The sequence below is a fragment of the Vigna umbellata genome, chromosome 5 (genome assembly GCF_029865625.1).
Source record: "Vigna umbellata cultivar VRB3 chromosome 5, Vumbellata_1.0, whole genome shotgun sequence".
NCBI lineage: Eukaryota > Viridiplantae > Streptophyta > Magnoliopsida > Fabales > Fabaceae > Vigna > Vigna umbellata.
In genome coordinates, this window is record NC_142169.1 from 62,189,156 (window position 1) to 62,206,988 (window position 17,833).

Genomic DNA, 17,833 nt, shown 5'->3' on the forward strand with positions numbered 1-17,833 from the left:
ATATTAAAATAATTATTAGTGTTAGGTCATTGTCAATGTCATGTGACCATGTCGATGTCATGTTTAATGTCACGTGTGAATATTTTATATTGAATTTAGTTTCTATATTTGAATTTTTAACTTAATTAAGCTTTAATTTTTTTTAAATTGAGTAATGTTATTTCTTTCTAAAATGGAATCAAATTAATATATATATATATATATATATATATATATATATATATATATAATTTGTAAATTTGTATATCACATCACTCCACCATAATATTTATAATAATTTTATGTTTTATATTTTCAATTTCAAAAGAAAATCCTATTTTAAACTTATAATTTCTTTAAATTATTAAAAGTGAGTATAAAATGACACTTGTAATTTTAAATAAGTTAACAAAGCAAAAATACATTTTTTCTAAATTACTTCAAATTTTAAAATTTTAAAATTACAAATTTCATTTTACATTTACATTTTTAATATTGTAAAAAAAAGTATTAATTCATTATAATATTTTAACATGAATATATAAGTTGTAACTAGATTTATTATAATTTGGTCATGTTTTAGAGAGTTTCATTTTAAAAAAATGAACTCAATTGAGTCAAAATTTTAAATATAAAAATTAAATTAAATACAAGATATTATCACGTGACATTGACATGTAGCACTATACAGACACATGTCATCGATGCCACGTTGCATTGTCACTACCACACATATATTGCATCTTTTTTTAAAAATATTATGAACTGACATGTGACATGTACAAACACAACGTTAAAATCAAATTGAATGAAAAAACTTAATTCGATCATGTTTAAAAACTAGGAGACTTAATTGAACCAAATAAAACTTAGGGTTCTACTTGGATTTTTCAAACCAAACAGAGAAAACAAAAAAAAAAAGTTAACTTTCTTTTTGTCTCTTATTTGACTCATTGAATGTACATATTTTTATAATTGTAAATTCTTATATATGATTTGTTCATGATTATATTTAAATGAGTTATATTGAATAGTTATGATTATTTATATTAATGAAATTTGAATGTTATGTAAATATGGTTATAATGATAACTATGTAAATTTGTATATAAGATTATATGTGAATTGTGATTTGATTTTATGTATTTAGTATTGTCACATATATTCTACTAGATATCTAAGTCACATAAACCAATATATGAAGTGGTGAGAAATTGGGAGAGAAGTTCTTACACAACACAGTATGAGTAAATGTGTGACATGAATTTATCCTGATTTTATGATTTGCAAAGTTTATTTATAATTATACTTATAGGATTGTAATACACACCCTTTTAGAAAACATGAATGTGTTTGGAATATCTTTGATGAATAAATTTATGTGTATTTTATGTAATTACTAAATATTAAATTTTAAATGAAAGTAAAATTTTGTGATTTATTAATTGAAATGTACTTTTTTTTATATATTTTAAGATAAAAATTCGTTTTTAATAACTTAATCATGAGTTATAATAATTGATATTTGTTATTATGGATTAATTTTTTTTTGTTTTTATATATATTTTAGGTAAATTTATGTTGTATTCTGTATTCATATTTTTTTGTACAAATCCTTTAATATAGATGATAGTGATTCCTATAAATTAAAATAAAAAGAATAAGAAGCATAAATTCAATTTCAACTTGCTAACTTATTTATTAAATTTTAATAACATACTTTTAAATTATGGTATATTTATAAATATATTTATAATGTTATTAATCATTTTTTTAATAATAATTTTATTATGAATCAATTTATATATAACAATAATAAGTTGACTAGTTAGTAATTTTAATACGACATAAATTTTTAATAACTTTTTAAATTTAAATTAACATTATTTTTGTTGGATTGGGATGAGAATGAATTATGTTAACTTCTCCTACCTCAATGAAGGTTCGCTCCTCTCACTGCTTTGAGTGATCAATCGGTTTGAAGGGATTCACATTAATTGGTTGGTTTGACTCACCACACAGTAACAAACAACATAAATTTATTTAATAACAGTGTATTTGAATTAAAAAATTACTTGTATTAAATAATTAGTTTTAATATAATAATAAAATGAAGATATTTTAAAATATATCTTTGGAACGCTTTTTGAAAGACGGGAAAAACATAGCACAGCTAGATCTATGGAGAGATGAATTGTGACGTCATAAAGAAAAGAATTGGCGATGTTTGATGGAGACACGAGTTAGTTCTTGTAATTGAATTAAAAAAAATGGTTTTATTGGGAAAAGAATTGACAAAGTTTGATCCTCCACCAGTCACTTTGACTCACTACCCTTCTCAATTATGTCGCACGACTCAATCTCTGCCACAAGAAATTCCACAAAACCAAAACAGGAAAAAAATAGTAAGATTTTTTTAGAGAAAGAACAAAAAAGTAACTCTACAGAGTTACTATATGCAACAGTAACGTGACATGTTTGACCATGCGTTTGCTAAGAATTACTTATATTTAAGTACAATTATGAGTTAAAGTCAAGATGTTATCAAGGAGTTAAGAAGATAAGAAGAGTGTTAATTAGAAAAGAAAAAAAAGGTGATATAAGTATATATTTTAATCAGGTTTAAATTTTGCGAGGGTTTTCATTTTAATGTATAAAGTTAACTTTAGTTTCAGACCACATAGAGGCAGGCTATCGAGCAATCGCGTCGCGTGCACGAGAAACGCCAAACAACAAAAGCAGCGTTACTTTGCGAAAAATGCTGAAGCTGCCACTGTCACTCTGAGCTTCTTCTTCTCTCTTTTGTTTATTTATTTTATCTTATTTTCTTTCGCTCTTGCTTCAGGTCTCACTCACTGTCTTTTGTTAAGAGAGTTTCACACACCAAACATAACCTTATGAGAAAAAATAATTAACAAAAAGAGGAAAAAGAAAACAAGTGATAGAGGCAATTTTTGCGTGCGCGTTGTCGACTTCAATGGCTTCAGCAAGCGGAGCAGAGAACTCGTCGGTTCCGCCGCAGCCACAAATTCACAATTCGCGAACGAAGCCGAGCCACCAGAACATCGACTCCATGAGCAAAGCCATCGCCCAGTACACGGAGGACGCGAGGCTGCACGCGGTGTTCGAGCAGTCCGGCGAGTCTGGGAGGTCATTCGATTACTCCCAATCGGTTCGCATCACGTCGGAATCGGTTCGGGAGCAGCAGATAACGGCGTATCTCCTCAAAATCCAGCGCGGCGGCTTCATCCAGCCGTTCGGCTGCATGATCGCGGTCGACGAGCCCTCCTTCCGAATCCTGGGATACTCAGAGAACGCGCGCGACATGCTCGGCATTACGCCGCAGTCCGTTCCCTCTATCGACGACAAGCTCGAGGCCTTTGCGCTAGGCGCGGACGTCCGCACGCTATTCACTCACTCCAGTGCCCTTCTTCTCGAGAAGGCCTTCGCCGCGCGTGAAATTAGCCTCACGAACCCTATCTGGATCCATTCCCGAACCTCCGGTAAGCCTTTTTATGGCATCCTTCACCGGATTGACGTCGGAATCGTCATCGATTTGGAGCCCGCGCGCACGGAGGACCCAGCGCTTTCTATCGCCGGTGCCGTTCAGTCGCAGAAGCTCGCCGTGCGCGCGATTTCGCAGTTGCAGTCTCTCCCCGGCGGTGATGTTAAGCTTCTGTGTGACACTGTTGTTGAGAGTGTTAGGGAATTGACAAGGTACGATAGGGTTATGGTTTATAAGTTTCACGAGGATGAGCACGGGGAGGTTGTTGCCGAGAGTAAGAGGCCTGATTTGGAGCCTTACATTGGTTTGCATTATCCTGCCACTGATATTCCTCAGGCTTCTAGGTTTTTGTTTAAGCAGAATAGGGTTAGGATGATTGTGGATTGTCATGCTTCTCCTGTGAGGGTGGTGCAGGATGAGGCTCTTGTGCAGCCTCTCTGTTTGGTTGGGTCAACGCTCAGGGCCCCCCATGGTTGTCATGCGCAGTACATGGCTAACATGGGGTCTATTGCGTCTTTGGTCATGGCTGTTATTATTAATGGAAATGACGAGGAAGCTGTTGGTGGCCGGAGTCCGATGAGGCTCTGGGGGCTTGTTGTTTGCCATCACACTTCTGCTAGGTGTATTCCTTTTCCCTTGAGGTATGCTTGTGAGTTTCTCATGCAGGCCTTTGGGCTGCAGTTAAACATGGAGCTTCAGTTGGCCGCACAATCGTTGGAGAAACGGGTTTTGAGGACGCAGACTCTGTTGTGCGATATGCTTCTTAGGGACTCGCCTACTGGCATTGTTACTCAGAGTCCTAGCATTATGGACTTGGTGAAGTGTGATGGGGCTGCTCTTTACTGCCAAGGGAATTATTATCCGTTAGGTGTGACTCCGACTGAGGCTCAGATAAGGGATATCATTGAGTGGTTATTGGCCTTCCATGGAGATTCGACTGGTTTAAGTACCGATAGTCTTGCTGATGCTGGGTATCCTGGTGCTGCCTTGCTCGGGGATGCGGTTTGCGGGATGGCAGTTGCTTATATCACCGAGAAGGATTTTCTTTTCTGGTTCAGGTCGCACACGGGAAAAGAGATCAAGTGGGGTGGTGCAAAGCATCATCCCGAGGACAAGGATGATGGGCAGAGAATGCATCCCCGTTCTTCTTTCAAGGCATTTTTAGAAGTGGTGAAAAGCCGTAGCTTGCCATGGGAGAATGCGGAAATGGATGCAATTCACTCGTTGCAACTTATTCTACGTGACTCGTTTAGAGATACTGAGCATAGCAATTCTAAGGCTGTTGTGGATCCCCGTGTGGCAGAACTAGAGTTGCAAGGGGTTGATGAACTAAGTTCTGTGGCGAGAGAGATGGTTAGATTGATAGAAACAGCCACCGCTCCTATATTTGCGGTTGATATTGATGGCCACATAAATGGTTGGAATGCAAAGGTTTCAGAATTGACAGGACTTGCTGTTGAGGAGGCTATGGGGAAGTCCTTGGTTCATGATCTTGTGTTTAAGGAGTCTGAAGAAACTGTGGACAAGCTTCTTTCTCGTGCTTTAAAAGGTGCTGTTTCTAGTACTCTGCCTTTCTGGTCCATTTATTGGGTATGTTAGATAACTAGGTTGGAGAACCCTGTACCATTTGGGAGAGCATGCCAATCTAACCATTTTTGTTTGGCAAAGTTGTATTGTAAATATGATAGCCTGAATTTTAGCGGGTGCTCATATACTTAACGGTATTCAGCAGCACCCCAAAAGTAATACTTCATATCACGATAATAACTAACTTTTCTTTTCCGAATATTCAAGCACGAACTATCCGTTGTTCTGCACAATTTGCACTTAATGGTTCATTTATTAGAATTTCAATAACAACTGCAACCTAGGGAGGGAAGGCGTAAAATTAAACTGTGTAACAATGCAAAGCTTGTTAAAGGGAAAAAGAAGAAAATATTTACAGTCCAATTCAGTGTCATCCTATTTTGGTTAGCAGTCTGTCCTTTAGGATTTAGGTTATGCTTCGTTTGTGTAAGGGGTTACTTTGGGAAGGTGTGATTCTAGAATGAAAATCTTTACTCTTGCTTGATATAAAAAAAGTTAAGATGTTTTATAAAATAAAATGTACTCAATTTCTCATTTCCACATTCCTACTTTCTAACTACTGATTGAGGCAGAATGTATTTCAATGAGCTTAGAAGTAAACTGTTACCTATTCCTATAAACTACATCCAGTTTGGCTTTAGGAGAAATGAGGTATTCAGAATTGGTTGCACAATGACATAACTTGAATTTAATTAGTGCAGGTGAAGAAGATAAGAATGTTGAGATAAAAATGAAGACGTTTCGCCCTGAACATCAAAATAAGGCAGTTTTTGTTGTGGTGAATGCTTGCTCCAGCAAGGATTATACAAATAATATAGTTGGAGTGTGCTTTGTTGGTCAGGATGTTACTGGTCAAAAAATTGTGATGGACAAATTCATCAACATACAAGGTGACTACAAGGCTATTATGCACAGTCCAAATCCCTTGATCCCTCCCATTTTTGCATCGGACGATAATGCATGTTGCCTAGAGTGGAACACTGCCATGGAAAAACTTACAGGTTGGGGACGTGGGGATGTCATTGGGAAAATGTTAGTGGGAGAGGTTTTTGGTAGTTGCTGTCCGTTGAAGGGTTCAGATTCAATTACAAAGTTTATGATTGTCTTACACAATGCACTTGGTGGACAAGATACAGACAAATTCCCTTTCTCATTTCTTGATCGGCATGGAAAGTATATACAAACTTTCCTGACTGCCAATAAGAGAGTTAACATGGATGGTCAGATCATTGGGGCTTTTTGCTTTTTGCAAATTGTGAGTCCTGAACTTCAACAGGCTCTGAAGGCACAGAGACAACAAGAGAAAACTTCCTTTGCTAGGATGAAAGAGTTAGCTTATATTAGTCAAGGAGTGAAGAATCCTTTAAGTGGCATACGCTTTACGAATTCTCTTTTAGAGGCTACAAGCTTGACCGATGAGCAAAAGCAGTTTCTTGAGACCAGTGCTGCCTGTGAGAAGCAAATGTTAAAGATAATACGCGACATTGATCTTGAAAGCATCGAGGATGGGTAAGTTTTCTAAGTAATCCTTTAAAACCTTTTGGTTTTCTTGAAAGCCAATGTAAAGAGTTACACAATTTTGCTATATAAATTCAACATCCCTCACATGAAAGCTTGCAATGTGCTGAACTAGATGCTAACAATAAAAGCTGAATCATACTGAAATGTGATAGCTTAATTTTCAGAACAAATGGTATTTAGACACGGGTCTAGGGGACCGAGTTAATCTTAATGTTGAATATTGTTACCCCACAGTATTGTAACTAAAATGTCAATAGGCCTGTTTGGATTTGATTTTTTCAGGATTACTGCAGTAAGAGAAAAATAAGAAGAAAATAAAATTAATTTCTCTATAAACTAAAACTAAAACTAAAATTAGCTTACTAGACAAAAGTAAGATTTTGAAAAAGCTAATAGGAAATCAATTTTATAAATTAGTTCATAATTTAAAATATAGGAAAGTTTATTTCATCTCTCTTATATATCCCCTTTAAAAGACCCAACAGGACTATGTACTTTGATAAATCTTTTCTGTTTTCAATTATTTTTATAAGAAACAACATAAACGATTAGAAAACAGGTTAAAATATGCTTTTATTTTCAATAAAATAAATGTTTGAATTGTGCTGCCTATAATTTTTTTTTGTTTTTAATCTTATTAAATCATTATTATTTAAATTATTTTTATTTTTCATCCTTCCAAATTTTAAATCATTAATGTTTATCTCTAACATTCATTTCAAAATATAAACATTCGTTTTATGAAAAAAAGCTTGGAGGTGTCAGACATTATATCCCATGCACCAGGATGCCAAATGAGATGCTCACTTTAAAAATGTAGAGAGATAAAAAATGAAGAATCTTTTAATGTCGGAATGAAGCTGAAAACTCCTGTGTTATTTAAGGTAATATATTAGTATTAAAAGTTGTTTTCGAGTTAACTTTGACCATATGTGTTTTACCAATATGCTTTGAAGTTTTCAATTTTTTGTTTTATCTGCTAACGTAAAACATCTTGTAGTTTGTGAATACTTTCTATTACATGTTCATCAATAATGTATATCAACTTCATTTGTCTTCTATGACGCTGTAAATAGATTACGTCAGACAACAAAGCACATGTTTGTCATGTAAACATGTTCACTACCTTCTCACTAGGATGTGCAAATATGGGGAATTGGCCTATTTGAATGTCAATAATTAGTTCTTTCTCCATATACCATACTTTGCCAGTGGGTTGATACTTTCATTTCATGTTTAGCTGTCTCAGTTTCCTTTAGTATGCTTACTTTCTTTAATATCCCTATAAACTTACTGTGTTGATTTTATTTAGAGAAAGTCAAGATCATGTTTTTTTATCCTTTTGGGGTTAGGTCCCTGGAGCTTGAAAAGGGGGAATTCTTGCTTGGGAATGTCATGAATGCAGTTGTTAGCCAAGTAATGTTACTGTTAAGAGAAAGAACTTTACAGTTGATTTGTGATATTCCAGAAGAAATCAAGACATTGGCTGTTTATGGTGATCAATTGAGGATTCAACAAGTTTTGGCTGATTTCTTATTGAATATAGTGCGCTATGCACCATCTCCAGATGGTTGGGTAGAGATTCATGTGCATCCAAGAATAAAACAAATATCGGATGGGCTCACTCTTCTCCATGCTGAATTTAGGTACTGTAGTGTGATCATGTTATTTTCATTATTTTTGTTTTCAAGTAAGTGTTTACAGACGATAAGCAACACCTCAACTAAATGTTTACAGGAGCCTCAACCCTGTCTCAATCTCAATATGACTTCAATAATTGAATTTTTTGGCCTTGGTAGATTGATGTCTTAGAATCTTAGTTTCCCATCTAAACTAACTGACAATCTGACTACTAATTTATGGGTTACTGAAAAAAATAATCCCTATGTTTTTTTACTTCCCTTTTGATCTGTTGTCATTCCACATATTTTTTGGGAAAGAGATTTCGCAGAAGAAGAAAACAATGTTCTTATCCAACAAAAAGAAAGAGGAAAAAAAAAATAAAAAGTGCAAATGCTGGTATTAGCTAAATACTTATTGAATGTATACTTGTAGCAAGCAACTTGTAAATGAGTACTGACCTTATGGTGCATTTCCATATATTCAATTTTTACGTGGCTATTATTATTTTCGAGTAGATAGTATCTAATCGACTGTGTGCTATTTTTTCTTTTGTGAAGAATGGTATGTCCTGGTGAAGGTCTTCCTCCTGAACTGATTCAGGACATGTTCAATAACAGTCGGTGGGTGAGTCAAGAAGGTTTAGGGTTGAGCATGAGCAGGAAGATTCTAAAGGTAATGAACGGAGAAGTCCAGTATATCAGGGAAGCAGAACGGTGCTACTTTTTTATTCTTCTTGAACTCCCTGTGACGCGGAAAAACTCTAAAAAGGGTTAAACAGGTATTCTGTAGCTATAAGATTAAAGAAAAAGCCCTGGCCTGCCCCCTCATGCTGACCGTTAGATAGTTTGTTGGCGAAAGTTGTGCTCTCACCTAACAAGGCAACATATGGGACGAGAATTTGAACAGGCTGATTTGTGTAGTTATCCCAAATTGGACTGTTGCACCTGACAAAACCTGTTCGGTACAGCAAGAGTGGCTTCTTCTTATGTAGCTAAATGTAACCTTAGTCTTACTGATAAAGTTATTGCAGAGTGGATGAAATGCACACCTTGATGATGGTCAAGTGGAATCCCTTGTGAAAATTTTCAAGCAAATGCTTTGATGATAAGCAGCTGCAGTGAACTCCAATCTGTTGTTGGATTGAACTGCAATCATCTCCTGCATTGTGGTCTGTTCTAATAGTAACTGCTTACACGGAATGAGTTTCAAAGTCTGCATATAATTGTAAAATTATAGTCTCCCAAGAGGGTTGCCCTCTACGTGTTGCTTTCCAACTCTCCATTTTTTTTTTTTATCTTTGCCTGTAAATCCCTTCCTACTCCCTAATAAAAGCTGGGTTATTTATCCTCTATTTTTGGAAATTTCCTGTGAGCTAGCTTTTCTTTTATAAAAAAATATTGGCATCTATCTATCTTTATTATCTAAATTTTTGTTTCTGTTTCTGCATCTGCAATTTATTTTATTCCAGGATACATGCTTTAAACTGAGAGTAAAAAAGGAAAAGAAAAGATTATTAAAAGAGTAGAAAAAAGGATTATTTGGATGGAAGAATTATAAAATAAAAGTTTGTAATAAATTTAATGTATGTGATAGAATAAATTTAGTTGTATATTAATATATTTAAAAATTAAAATTTATAAATAATTTAAAGTAAAAATTAAAAATTAAAAATTAAAGTTAAAATAAATTTAAAATTAAAGTAAAAATTGTCTTATAAATTTAATAAATAAAAATTTATATTTCAGAATAAAAATATATTACAATAAATAATCAAAATTTAAATAAATTATTATTTTTATTTGTTACTTTTAATATTTTTTATTTTGATTATGTATTTTTTAATATAAAACATATATTAATTAAATATTAAATTTATTTCTTGTTACTACTTTAATATTTTTAATTATTCGTTTTATTAAATTATAATATATTTGTGAATATTTAATAATTATTTATGTTTACATATTTTAATAATTTATTATGTCACAATAAAAATTAAATATTTTATTTAAAGTTAATGAATTAAATTTTTTGTTTAAAAGAGTAATATTCTCTCTGTGGAACTCTTTTTCAAAGTTGTTTCGTTTTTTCTTCAACTTAAACATTTTGTTTTTATCACTACATTCATTTATTCGCTTCCTAACTTTCAGTTGTCATAAGCGGAAAAAAAAGGCCTAATAATGGGTGAACTTGTCGCCAAAGAAATTTTTATTATCTTAACTTTTTAAATTAAAAAATTAAATTATATTTATTGTATACAAGTGACTCATAATTCAAGACTGTCAAAATTTAAAACTTTGATTTACTATATACTTATAAACACGTATTAAATGTTTTCATAAACATTTGAAATAAAAAACTTCATATGAATACATGAGTATTTTTTAAATAAATATTAAAATAATATTTAAGTTAGATAAATAAAATATTACAAATAGCAAACAAGATCTTAATCAATTTGATTTCTTATAAGACAGATACAACTTGAAATCTAAAACTTTTTTCAAAACTATCACTGAAGAGAAACTAAAGTACATATTCATGAAATGAAATAGATTTAGTCCTAAAATAATTTAAGATTTAATTTTTATTCATACAGATATTTTACCTCTAAAATAGAGTAATAGTTATAAAAAGGGTAAAAGCAAATAAATAAATATATAGTGGAGATGAATTTGATTCACACAGTTAAATGGTTGAATTTTGAAATTTGCTGATCTTTCTCTTGATGTGATGTGGTATACATGTAGCGTTTGTAAGATGTTTTTTTTATAATGATTTTTGACAACATTTTAATATCATTTATGTGTCATTAATAAACACTAACATGAACCAATCACAGAATCATATGTAGATGATGTTAAAATGTTGTTAAAGTATTATTATTTTTTTATTTAAAGATATGGGAAAGAGACGGTGAAATTAAAACTCTTAAAATTGTATATCAAAGAAAATAATCATACATTAGGTACACAATGTAAATTGTTGTAAATCAATATCCTAATTAAGGATTTAGTTATAAGTCATGAAAAAATTGAAAAGAAAAACCAAATAAAGAGAGGAATTCATTAATGACTTCACGAGAAAAAGAGAGAATTAACTTTTGGTCCCTCAAGCTTCTGTAATGAAGCTCAGAAAGTGTACTTCATTTTTAAGTGTGAGTTAATTGATCGGAGGGTAACTAAATCTAATATACTAAAAAACAACAAATATTTTAGATATTTATTAATGTATTAAAAAGTATCTTAAGCACTTTTTAATTGAAATATAAACAAATTTTTTTACCAGTTTTTCTGTTTTTTGATCGATTTTTCTAAGTTGGCTTTGAAGTTTCTTTGAACAAATTATTTGGTTGATTTAAAAATCAGGTTCAGTTTTCGAAATAAAAGATTTTAGAATAAAAAATGATTAACATTATTTAATTTGTATATTAAAGAAAAGTGAGTTGAATATCACCTAAGAATTTTGAATAATATGATATGGTATGTAATAAATTATTGTTAATATTTAATAGTTTAATTTTTGTAGTAGATTTGAAGAGATTAATTGGAAATAGTGGTCCTTGATCATGATGATTTTTTTTGCCTAACATAAGAGAAAGAAGCGAAAACAGCAACAGATAAAAAGAAGAGGTTGTTGTTTTTTGTCTGTTGACTCTAGATAGTTGCAAACCGCTTGTTTATGTGTTCTTCTTCTTTCTTAAACCCTGAATGTGAAGTTTATCAAGCCTCAATCTTTTTGTAGCATTCCCAGAATAAGAATTGCTGAAATGGGAACCCCAGAAGAAGAAGATGAAGAAAAGCTTCTCAGAAAGATAGAACGGCTAGAAGCGGGTCACGCACACCTCAAGCAAGAAATGTCCAATTTCCAGCTCCTCCAAAACCACAGGTCTCATTCCAGGTTTGGTGCTGCTACGTCTAACCAACCCTCTTCTTCTTCTCTGCATCAAAATGGAAACAAGTATCTCAATATCTTGCAGTCAATGGGCCACTCTGTTCATGTTTTGGATCTTCAATGTCGCGTCATGTACTGGTGAGTGCTTATTTTTATACCTCGTCAACTGTGGTCATGTGGGGTGTTTGTTTTTGCTGCATATCTGAAGTAAAAGTTGTTTTTTTTTTTGTGGGGTTGTGTGATGATCATCATCTTGCAGGAACCCTAGTGCTGAGAATCTGTATGGTTATGCAGCAGAAGAGGTTCTTGGGCGGGATGGGATTGAGATGCTTGTGGATCCCAGGGATTTTGGTTTGGCCAATGATGTGTTCAACCATGTCAAAATGGGAGAGAGTTGGAGAGGGCAGTTCCCTGTTAAGAATAAGAAAGGCGATAGGTTCTATGCTGTGTCAACCAATACACCTTTCTATGATGAAGATGGAAGCTTGGTTGGGGTTATTTGTGTCTCCTGTGATTCACGGCCCTTTCTTGAATCCAGAATTCCCTTTCTAGGAGCAGAGAGTGCAGAACCTGTATCGAGTTCCAATGGTCGTAGGAGTAGCATTTCAGATAAACTTGGCCTTGACTCTCAGCAGCCACTTCAAGTTGCTCTGGCTTCGAAAATTTCAAATTTGGTTAGTTTTTTGCCTTTTGTGTTTCTGTCTTTGTGTATAGTTTAGCATGTCTTGATGTTTCTAACTGGAAAATCAGGCTTCAAAGGTGAGTAACAAAGTTAAGTCTAGAATGAGGACAGGAGAATTTAGTGTCAATCGTGAAGGTGGGAGCGGAGAAAGTCGTCATTCTGAGCATAGTTTGTCGGACTCTGCTGTTTCTGACCAGAGAGAAGATGGTAATTCCAGTGGAGCTAGCACTCCCAGAGGAGATGTGCTAAAATCTCCTTTTGGTTTATTTTCTCATGCTGAAGAGAAATCCCAAGGGAAAACCATGAGGGACTCCAATGATCAGAGTGAAGGAAAACCTATTCACAAGATCATAACTTCTAAGGCTGAAACATGGATCCAAAAGAAAACATTGTCATGGCCTTGGAAGGCAAACGATCAGGAAGGATCTGAGGCAAGGAATGTTCAAGCTGCTTCACCTTGGTTGCAGGCTGACCAAGAGAATGAGTTGATTAATCAGAAGAATCTGTCTTCTGGGTTGAAGCCAGAAAGCCAAGCAGGCGAAAGCAATGGACCTGTTAATAATGAGGCTTCAGGATCCTGGTCCTCGTTTGTTAATGTTAACAGCACAAGTAGTACCAGCAGCTGCGGGAGTGGTAGTAGTTCTGCACCCAATAATAAAGTGGATGTTGACTCCGATTGCTTGGATTATGAAATTTTGTGGGAGGACTTGACAGTTGGAGAACAAATTGGGCAAGGTACTCATGTTTTTTACTAAAGCGGCATGCTTGAGAGAATAAGCTTTTCTCTATTGACAATATCCATGCATCAATCGAAATACATGCATTTGTTAGTAATGCTGATATATCTATCTAAATACGGAATTTCTACTTTTGAAATTTGTTTGCTTCTTTATTAGGCCCCTCACCTTAATTTAATGCTCTTGTGAAACCAAAAATATATAGTGATCAGTAGTTATTGTCCATTGGCATGCTATATCAGCTTGAGTGTTTTCTATTTACCTTTCTGTTGTTGGTTTGCAGGTTCTTGTGGAACTGTTTATCATGCTCTGTGGTATGGATCGGTATGTTCTTTTCTCTTCCTGTAATTTCTGTTTTAAATTTCATCTTGTTTAACATGTTTAAGTTATTTGTATGCATTACACTATTGGTCATGTTGCAGTTCAAATTACTGTCGTTTAAAGTCCTTTTTAAAGTGTTCAATTGAAATTTAGTTTGTGCATCATCAGACAAAAATATATTCATGTTTCTGCAGGATGTTGCTGTCAAGGTTTTCTCAAAGCAAGAATATTCAGATGATTTGGTACTGTCCTTCAGACAAGAGGTAATGTCTAGAAGTCTAATTTACTTGTTACGTTAGGAAATGAAAAATGAGCTAAAGTTTATCCATATGATGAAGTCAGCTTGTGTATAAAGAATGCTATGGTGACCCAAACGTAGGAGAGAAAATTTGATTAGACCATAATAGACTATCTTCTGTTGATTTTACCTTAACGAATTTTACACAATGAGATCATCTTTATTAGATTTGGAAAACCTGATACGAGACTTGGCTGATTTGAATCACTTGAGGAATAACCCCTTAACTATGCAGATTGATAACACTTTACTTTCAATCAAATTAATTCTAAAATTCCTTACTTCCAGTGACTAATTGAACGTCCCTTAAAATAATGTTGTATGCCATTGATTTAACAATGTATTCTGTAATCAGGTTTCTGTCATGAAAAGACTTCGCCATCCAAATATTATTCTATTTATGGGGGCTGTGACTTCACCTCAACATTTATGCATCGTGACAGAGTTTCTCCCACGGTTTGTCTTGTGCACTATTTCTGATTTACTCAGTATCATGAGCATTCTGATTCAAATTGTTGTGTCACATAATGTTGTTTTGTGCTGATAACTGTTGCATCCATTTATGTTTTATCTATTCAGGGGAAGCTTATTTCGTTTGCTTCAGAGAAACACATCCAAACTAGAGCGGAGACGGAGAGTTCATATGGCCGTGGATATTGTGAGTACTTAAAAGCAGTATTATATTCAACATCTCTTCCTGTATCAATGTATCTTATTTGCTTTAAGTATTTACATTTTATTCTTGTGATGTTGATGTTTGGTGAGGAATAGCAGCATGTTCATTTTTGTTTCCCTATTTTCCTTTTTCAATATTATTAATCATTTCAGACATCTATTCTTGGGAGCAATACTAGTAGATTTTGACATCAACTTCAATTTGTTACCCTAGAAAGGATCTCTATCACTGTGATTGAAGCAATGGTGTATGCTTACTCTTTCTATAGGCACGAGGTGTAAATTATCTTCATCATTGCAACCCCCCGATCATCCATCGAGATTTGAAGTCTTCAAATATTCTAGTTGATAAGAATTGGACTGTGAAGGTTTCGTTACTTATTCTTTTACTTTCCTTATGATTGGTTCTATTCATTCAGTTGAGGGCTTAAGGAATTACGGCTTGTTTTTGTTCTTACTTAGCCAGGCTATCCTAATTTTTGTTGGCAAAACAGGTTGGTGATTTTGGGCTTTCCCGTCTTAAACATGAAACATATCTCACTACTAAGACAGGGAAAGGCACGGTAAGCTTTCATTTGTAATTTAAGGTTTGGGGTTTAGTGTCGAAAGTGTTTCTGATTCTCCACTTTGCATTCTGCTTTGTAGCCTCAATGGATGGCACCAGAAGTTCTTCGTAATGAACTGTCTGATGAGAAGTAAGTGTGCTTTACGCTCTCTGTGACTCTCTCTTTTTATCTTCCTCCCTCCCTCTCCCCTTCTCTCATATTCTTACTATAATCCCACTTCGATTTTTTTTTTTGCTGCTTCATGGGACCATTAGGTCTGATGTTTACAGCTTTGGGGTGATATTGTGGGAACTCACAACTGAAAAGATTCCTTGGGATACTCTCAACCCAATGCAGGTATAGTTTTAATGTGTACATGAACCATGAAAGTTTATGAAAGTTAACAGATATAAAAAATGATGTGATAGTTAAAAACTGCTATTTTCTCAGTTGAAATATTTAATATTGTTATGTTTGTTATTCAACTAAATGTAGTGCTTGTTGATAAACCATTTTACCATAGTATTCGAATTAGGTTTTTGAACTTTGAATTTATTTATGTCGACACTAATTTAGTTTTTAATTTACAAATAATCTTAGAAGACAACAGTGAGTGACAGTCTTTATCATCATCATTTTGTCCAATGCCTGTTATTATGTTTCACTGTCTACTAGTCATGCCCAGTGAGTCCATATATGAACAGTTCCAGTTGGATTCTTGTAGGTTATTGGAGCTGTAGGGTTTATGAACCATCGACTAGAAATTCCAGAAGATGTTGATCCACAGTGGGCTTCTATAATTGAGAGCTGCTGGCACAGGTGTTCATCTTTTCTACTCTGTCATACACTTTTTTAATTTCCTCCCAGTAGCCCTGAATTTCCATGGCAAAATTATTGTCATAATCAGATGCTATTGCACTATTTGAGAAATGGAGATCATTTAGTTGTAGAGAGTGACAATATGCTAAATATTATGTTTAAGTACTGCATAGCAGCATTCTATTTCTCTCATATTCCACTTATTCTTCTTTATTGGCATTTCTGAGACTGCCCTGCCCCGTATCTACATAATGGTTACAGGCTGAAAGTCTGTGGCCATGAATTCTGAAAAACATTTTACTCACTTCACTTGTTAGAGTTTTCATATTAGACATTAGTGATTAGCAGTTATGATTCGTTGTGTTTTTGAAGCAAAGTGTGGTGCAATTGCCAACTCATGCTGACTTTTTAGTTTGTTCATTAACACCAGTGATCCAGCTTGCCGACCAACATTCCAGGAACTGGTGGAAAGACTTAGAGAACTGCAGAGACAGTATGCAATTCAATTCCAGGCAGCTCGATCTGCCGAGGAAGGAACTCAAAAGGAGTTCTCTAGCAAATAGCCACAATCTTTGAGCTTCTTTCTTCTTTATCTCTACAAGCTGGTGCATAAGGACCTTTTGGCATATATAATGCAGAGCATTCATGATGAGTAAACCTGTTGGTACAAATACCTGGTTTTGGAGTCTGGCAGCGTTGTTGGTTCATCAGTTTTTGTCCAGTTATCATCATACAAGTAGGAAAATGATTACCAAACTATTTTTAGTCATTTGATATTTCCTTGATGGCACCTTAGAAGTTCTTAAACTTGCTAGTAATTCTTTATATGCTTGAAGTATTGTGGATAGGTTTGTATTTTATATGGAAAATGTTTGTACCGCAAATAGTTGTATAGAAGTTCTGGGAGAAAGAACAATACAAATCAGTGTAGGAAGCAGCAGGGAAATGAGAGAAAATAGTGGAAAGAGAATTTTAGAAACTATTGTGTATCAGAGTTTTTTGATTATTGTTGAAGTAGCACTCTCTACGTCTCATGACGACTTTGTTTGACCAAAATGGCCACAATAAATATTAGAATCGAATATCAATTTATTCAACATTAGACCCAATTCGCTTGATAGATAAACTATATATACTTCATAATGTTTGACTGCAATTTTCATCTTCCAAGAAAACAACCAACTTTGTATTCTTCAAACGTTAGTTTGGCTATTCAGCCACTTTTGTGAACATAAGAAAACATACTGGTCTGACTATACAATACAATTGTATACGAATGTTCAAATGTTAGATTAAAAAGTCACTCATAAGTATACTTTTTTTTAATAGATGAGTTCAATTTCTCTTTCACATTGATTTTGTATATCATCAATAGAAATTATATTAAGTATAATTGCTAAGATGACTACAATAAAAACAAATACGGTGAATGATTTATTTTTGAATAAAATAATATTAAAATTTATAATGAGTTCATTTAAATAAAAAGTTTAATCATTCTCCAATTTATTCTGTCCCATGGCTGAGCTTATTTTACGAGTGGAAATGTGACGCGACGAATAAAATCACGTGAAGAGGATAACATCCAACTTTCTAAAGCAATTTATAGGATGTCTCAATCATTTTTGTTTCTTATGCCAACTATCA

At 33.8% G+C, this 17,833-nt stretch overlaps 2 protein-coding genes across 6 annotated transcripts; both read left to right on the top strand.

Annotated features, from left to right (window-relative positions):
- The first annotated feature begins 2,663 nt into the window (after positions 1 to 2,663).
- On the top strand, positions 2,664 to 9,566 carry LOC124841707 (phytochrome B-2). 4 transcript variants are annotated; one of them, XR_015779802.1, is made up of 4 exons: positions 2,664 to 5,033; positions 5,773 to 6,580; positions 7,344 to 7,476; positions 8,061 to 8,194. XR_015779802.1 is itself a non-coding variant. In XM_047318032.2 (4 exons), exons 1-4 carry the CDS (start codon positions 2,957 to 2,959, stop codon positions 8,987 to 8,989), a joined length of 3,396 nt encoding a protein of 1,131 aa, XP_047173988.2. In that variant the 5' UTR covers positions 2,667 to 2,956; the 3' UTR covers positions 8,990 to 9,566. The 4 variants fall into 4 exon arrangements, 2 of the variants coding, with proteins under 2 accessions (XP_087947856.1, XP_047173988.2); XR_015779801.1 differs by having other exon boundaries at positions 7,945 to 8,080; XM_047318032.2 differs by lacking the exon at positions 7,344 to 7,476 and adding an exon at positions 8,773 to 9,566 and having other exon boundaries at positions 2,667 to 5,033; positions 7,945 to 8,238.
- A 2,272-nt stretch (positions 9,567 to 11,838) lies between these two features.
- On the top strand, positions 11,839 to 17,218 carry LOC124841698 (uncharacterized). 2 transcript variants are annotated; one of them, XM_047318021.2, is made up of 13 exons: positions 11,839 to 12,247; positions 12,369 to 12,783; positions 12,860 to 13,526; positions 13,812 to 13,852; positions 14,044 to 14,112; positions 14,503 to 14,603; positions 14,727 to 14,805; positions 15,092 to 15,190; positions 15,317 to 15,385; positions 15,468 to 15,517; positions 15,643 to 15,724; positions 16,092 to 16,186; positions 16,617 to 17,218. In XM_047318021.2, exons 1-13 carry the CDS (start codon positions 11,985 to 11,987, stop codon positions 16,747 to 16,749), a joined length of 2,163 nt encoding a protein of 720 aa, XP_047173977.2. In that variant the 5' UTR covers positions 11,839 to 11,984; the 3' UTR covers positions 16,750 to 17,218. The 2 variants fall into 2 exon arrangements, with proteins under 2 accessions (XP_047173977.2, XP_087972457.1); XM_088116331.1 differs by having other exon boundaries at positions 12,020 to 12,247; positions 12,404 to 12,783.
- Positions 17,219 to 17,833: the final 615 nt, after the last annotated feature.

Bases quoted from the DNA above. Each gene is read 5' to 3' on its own strand.
- LOC124841707 (XM_047318032.2), top strand. From the start codon at position 2,957: ATGGCTTCAGCAAGCGGAGCAGAGAACTCGTCGGTTCCGCCGCAGCCA. The intron at 5,034-5,772 runs GTGCTGTTTCTA...TAATTAGTGCAG, and splicing joins TCTTTCTCGTGCTTTAAAAG to GTGAAGAAGATAAGAATGTT. The intron at 6,581-7,944 runs GTAAGTTTTCTA...TTTTGGGGTTAG, and splicing joins CTTGAAAGCATCGAGGATGG to GTCCCTGGAGCTTGAAAAGG.
- LOC124841698 (XM_047318021.2), top strand. From the start codon at position 11,985: ATGGGAACCCCAGAAGAAGAAGATGAAGAAAAGCTTCTCAGAAAGATA. The intron at 12,248-12,368 runs GTGAGTGCTTAT...ATCATCTTGCAG, and splicing joins CAATGTCGCGTCATGTACTG to GAACCCTAGTGCTGAGAATC. The intron at 15,725-16,091 runs GTATAGTTTTAA...GGATTCTTGTAG, and splicing joins ATACTCTCAACCCAATGCAG to GTTATTGGAGCTGTAGGGTT.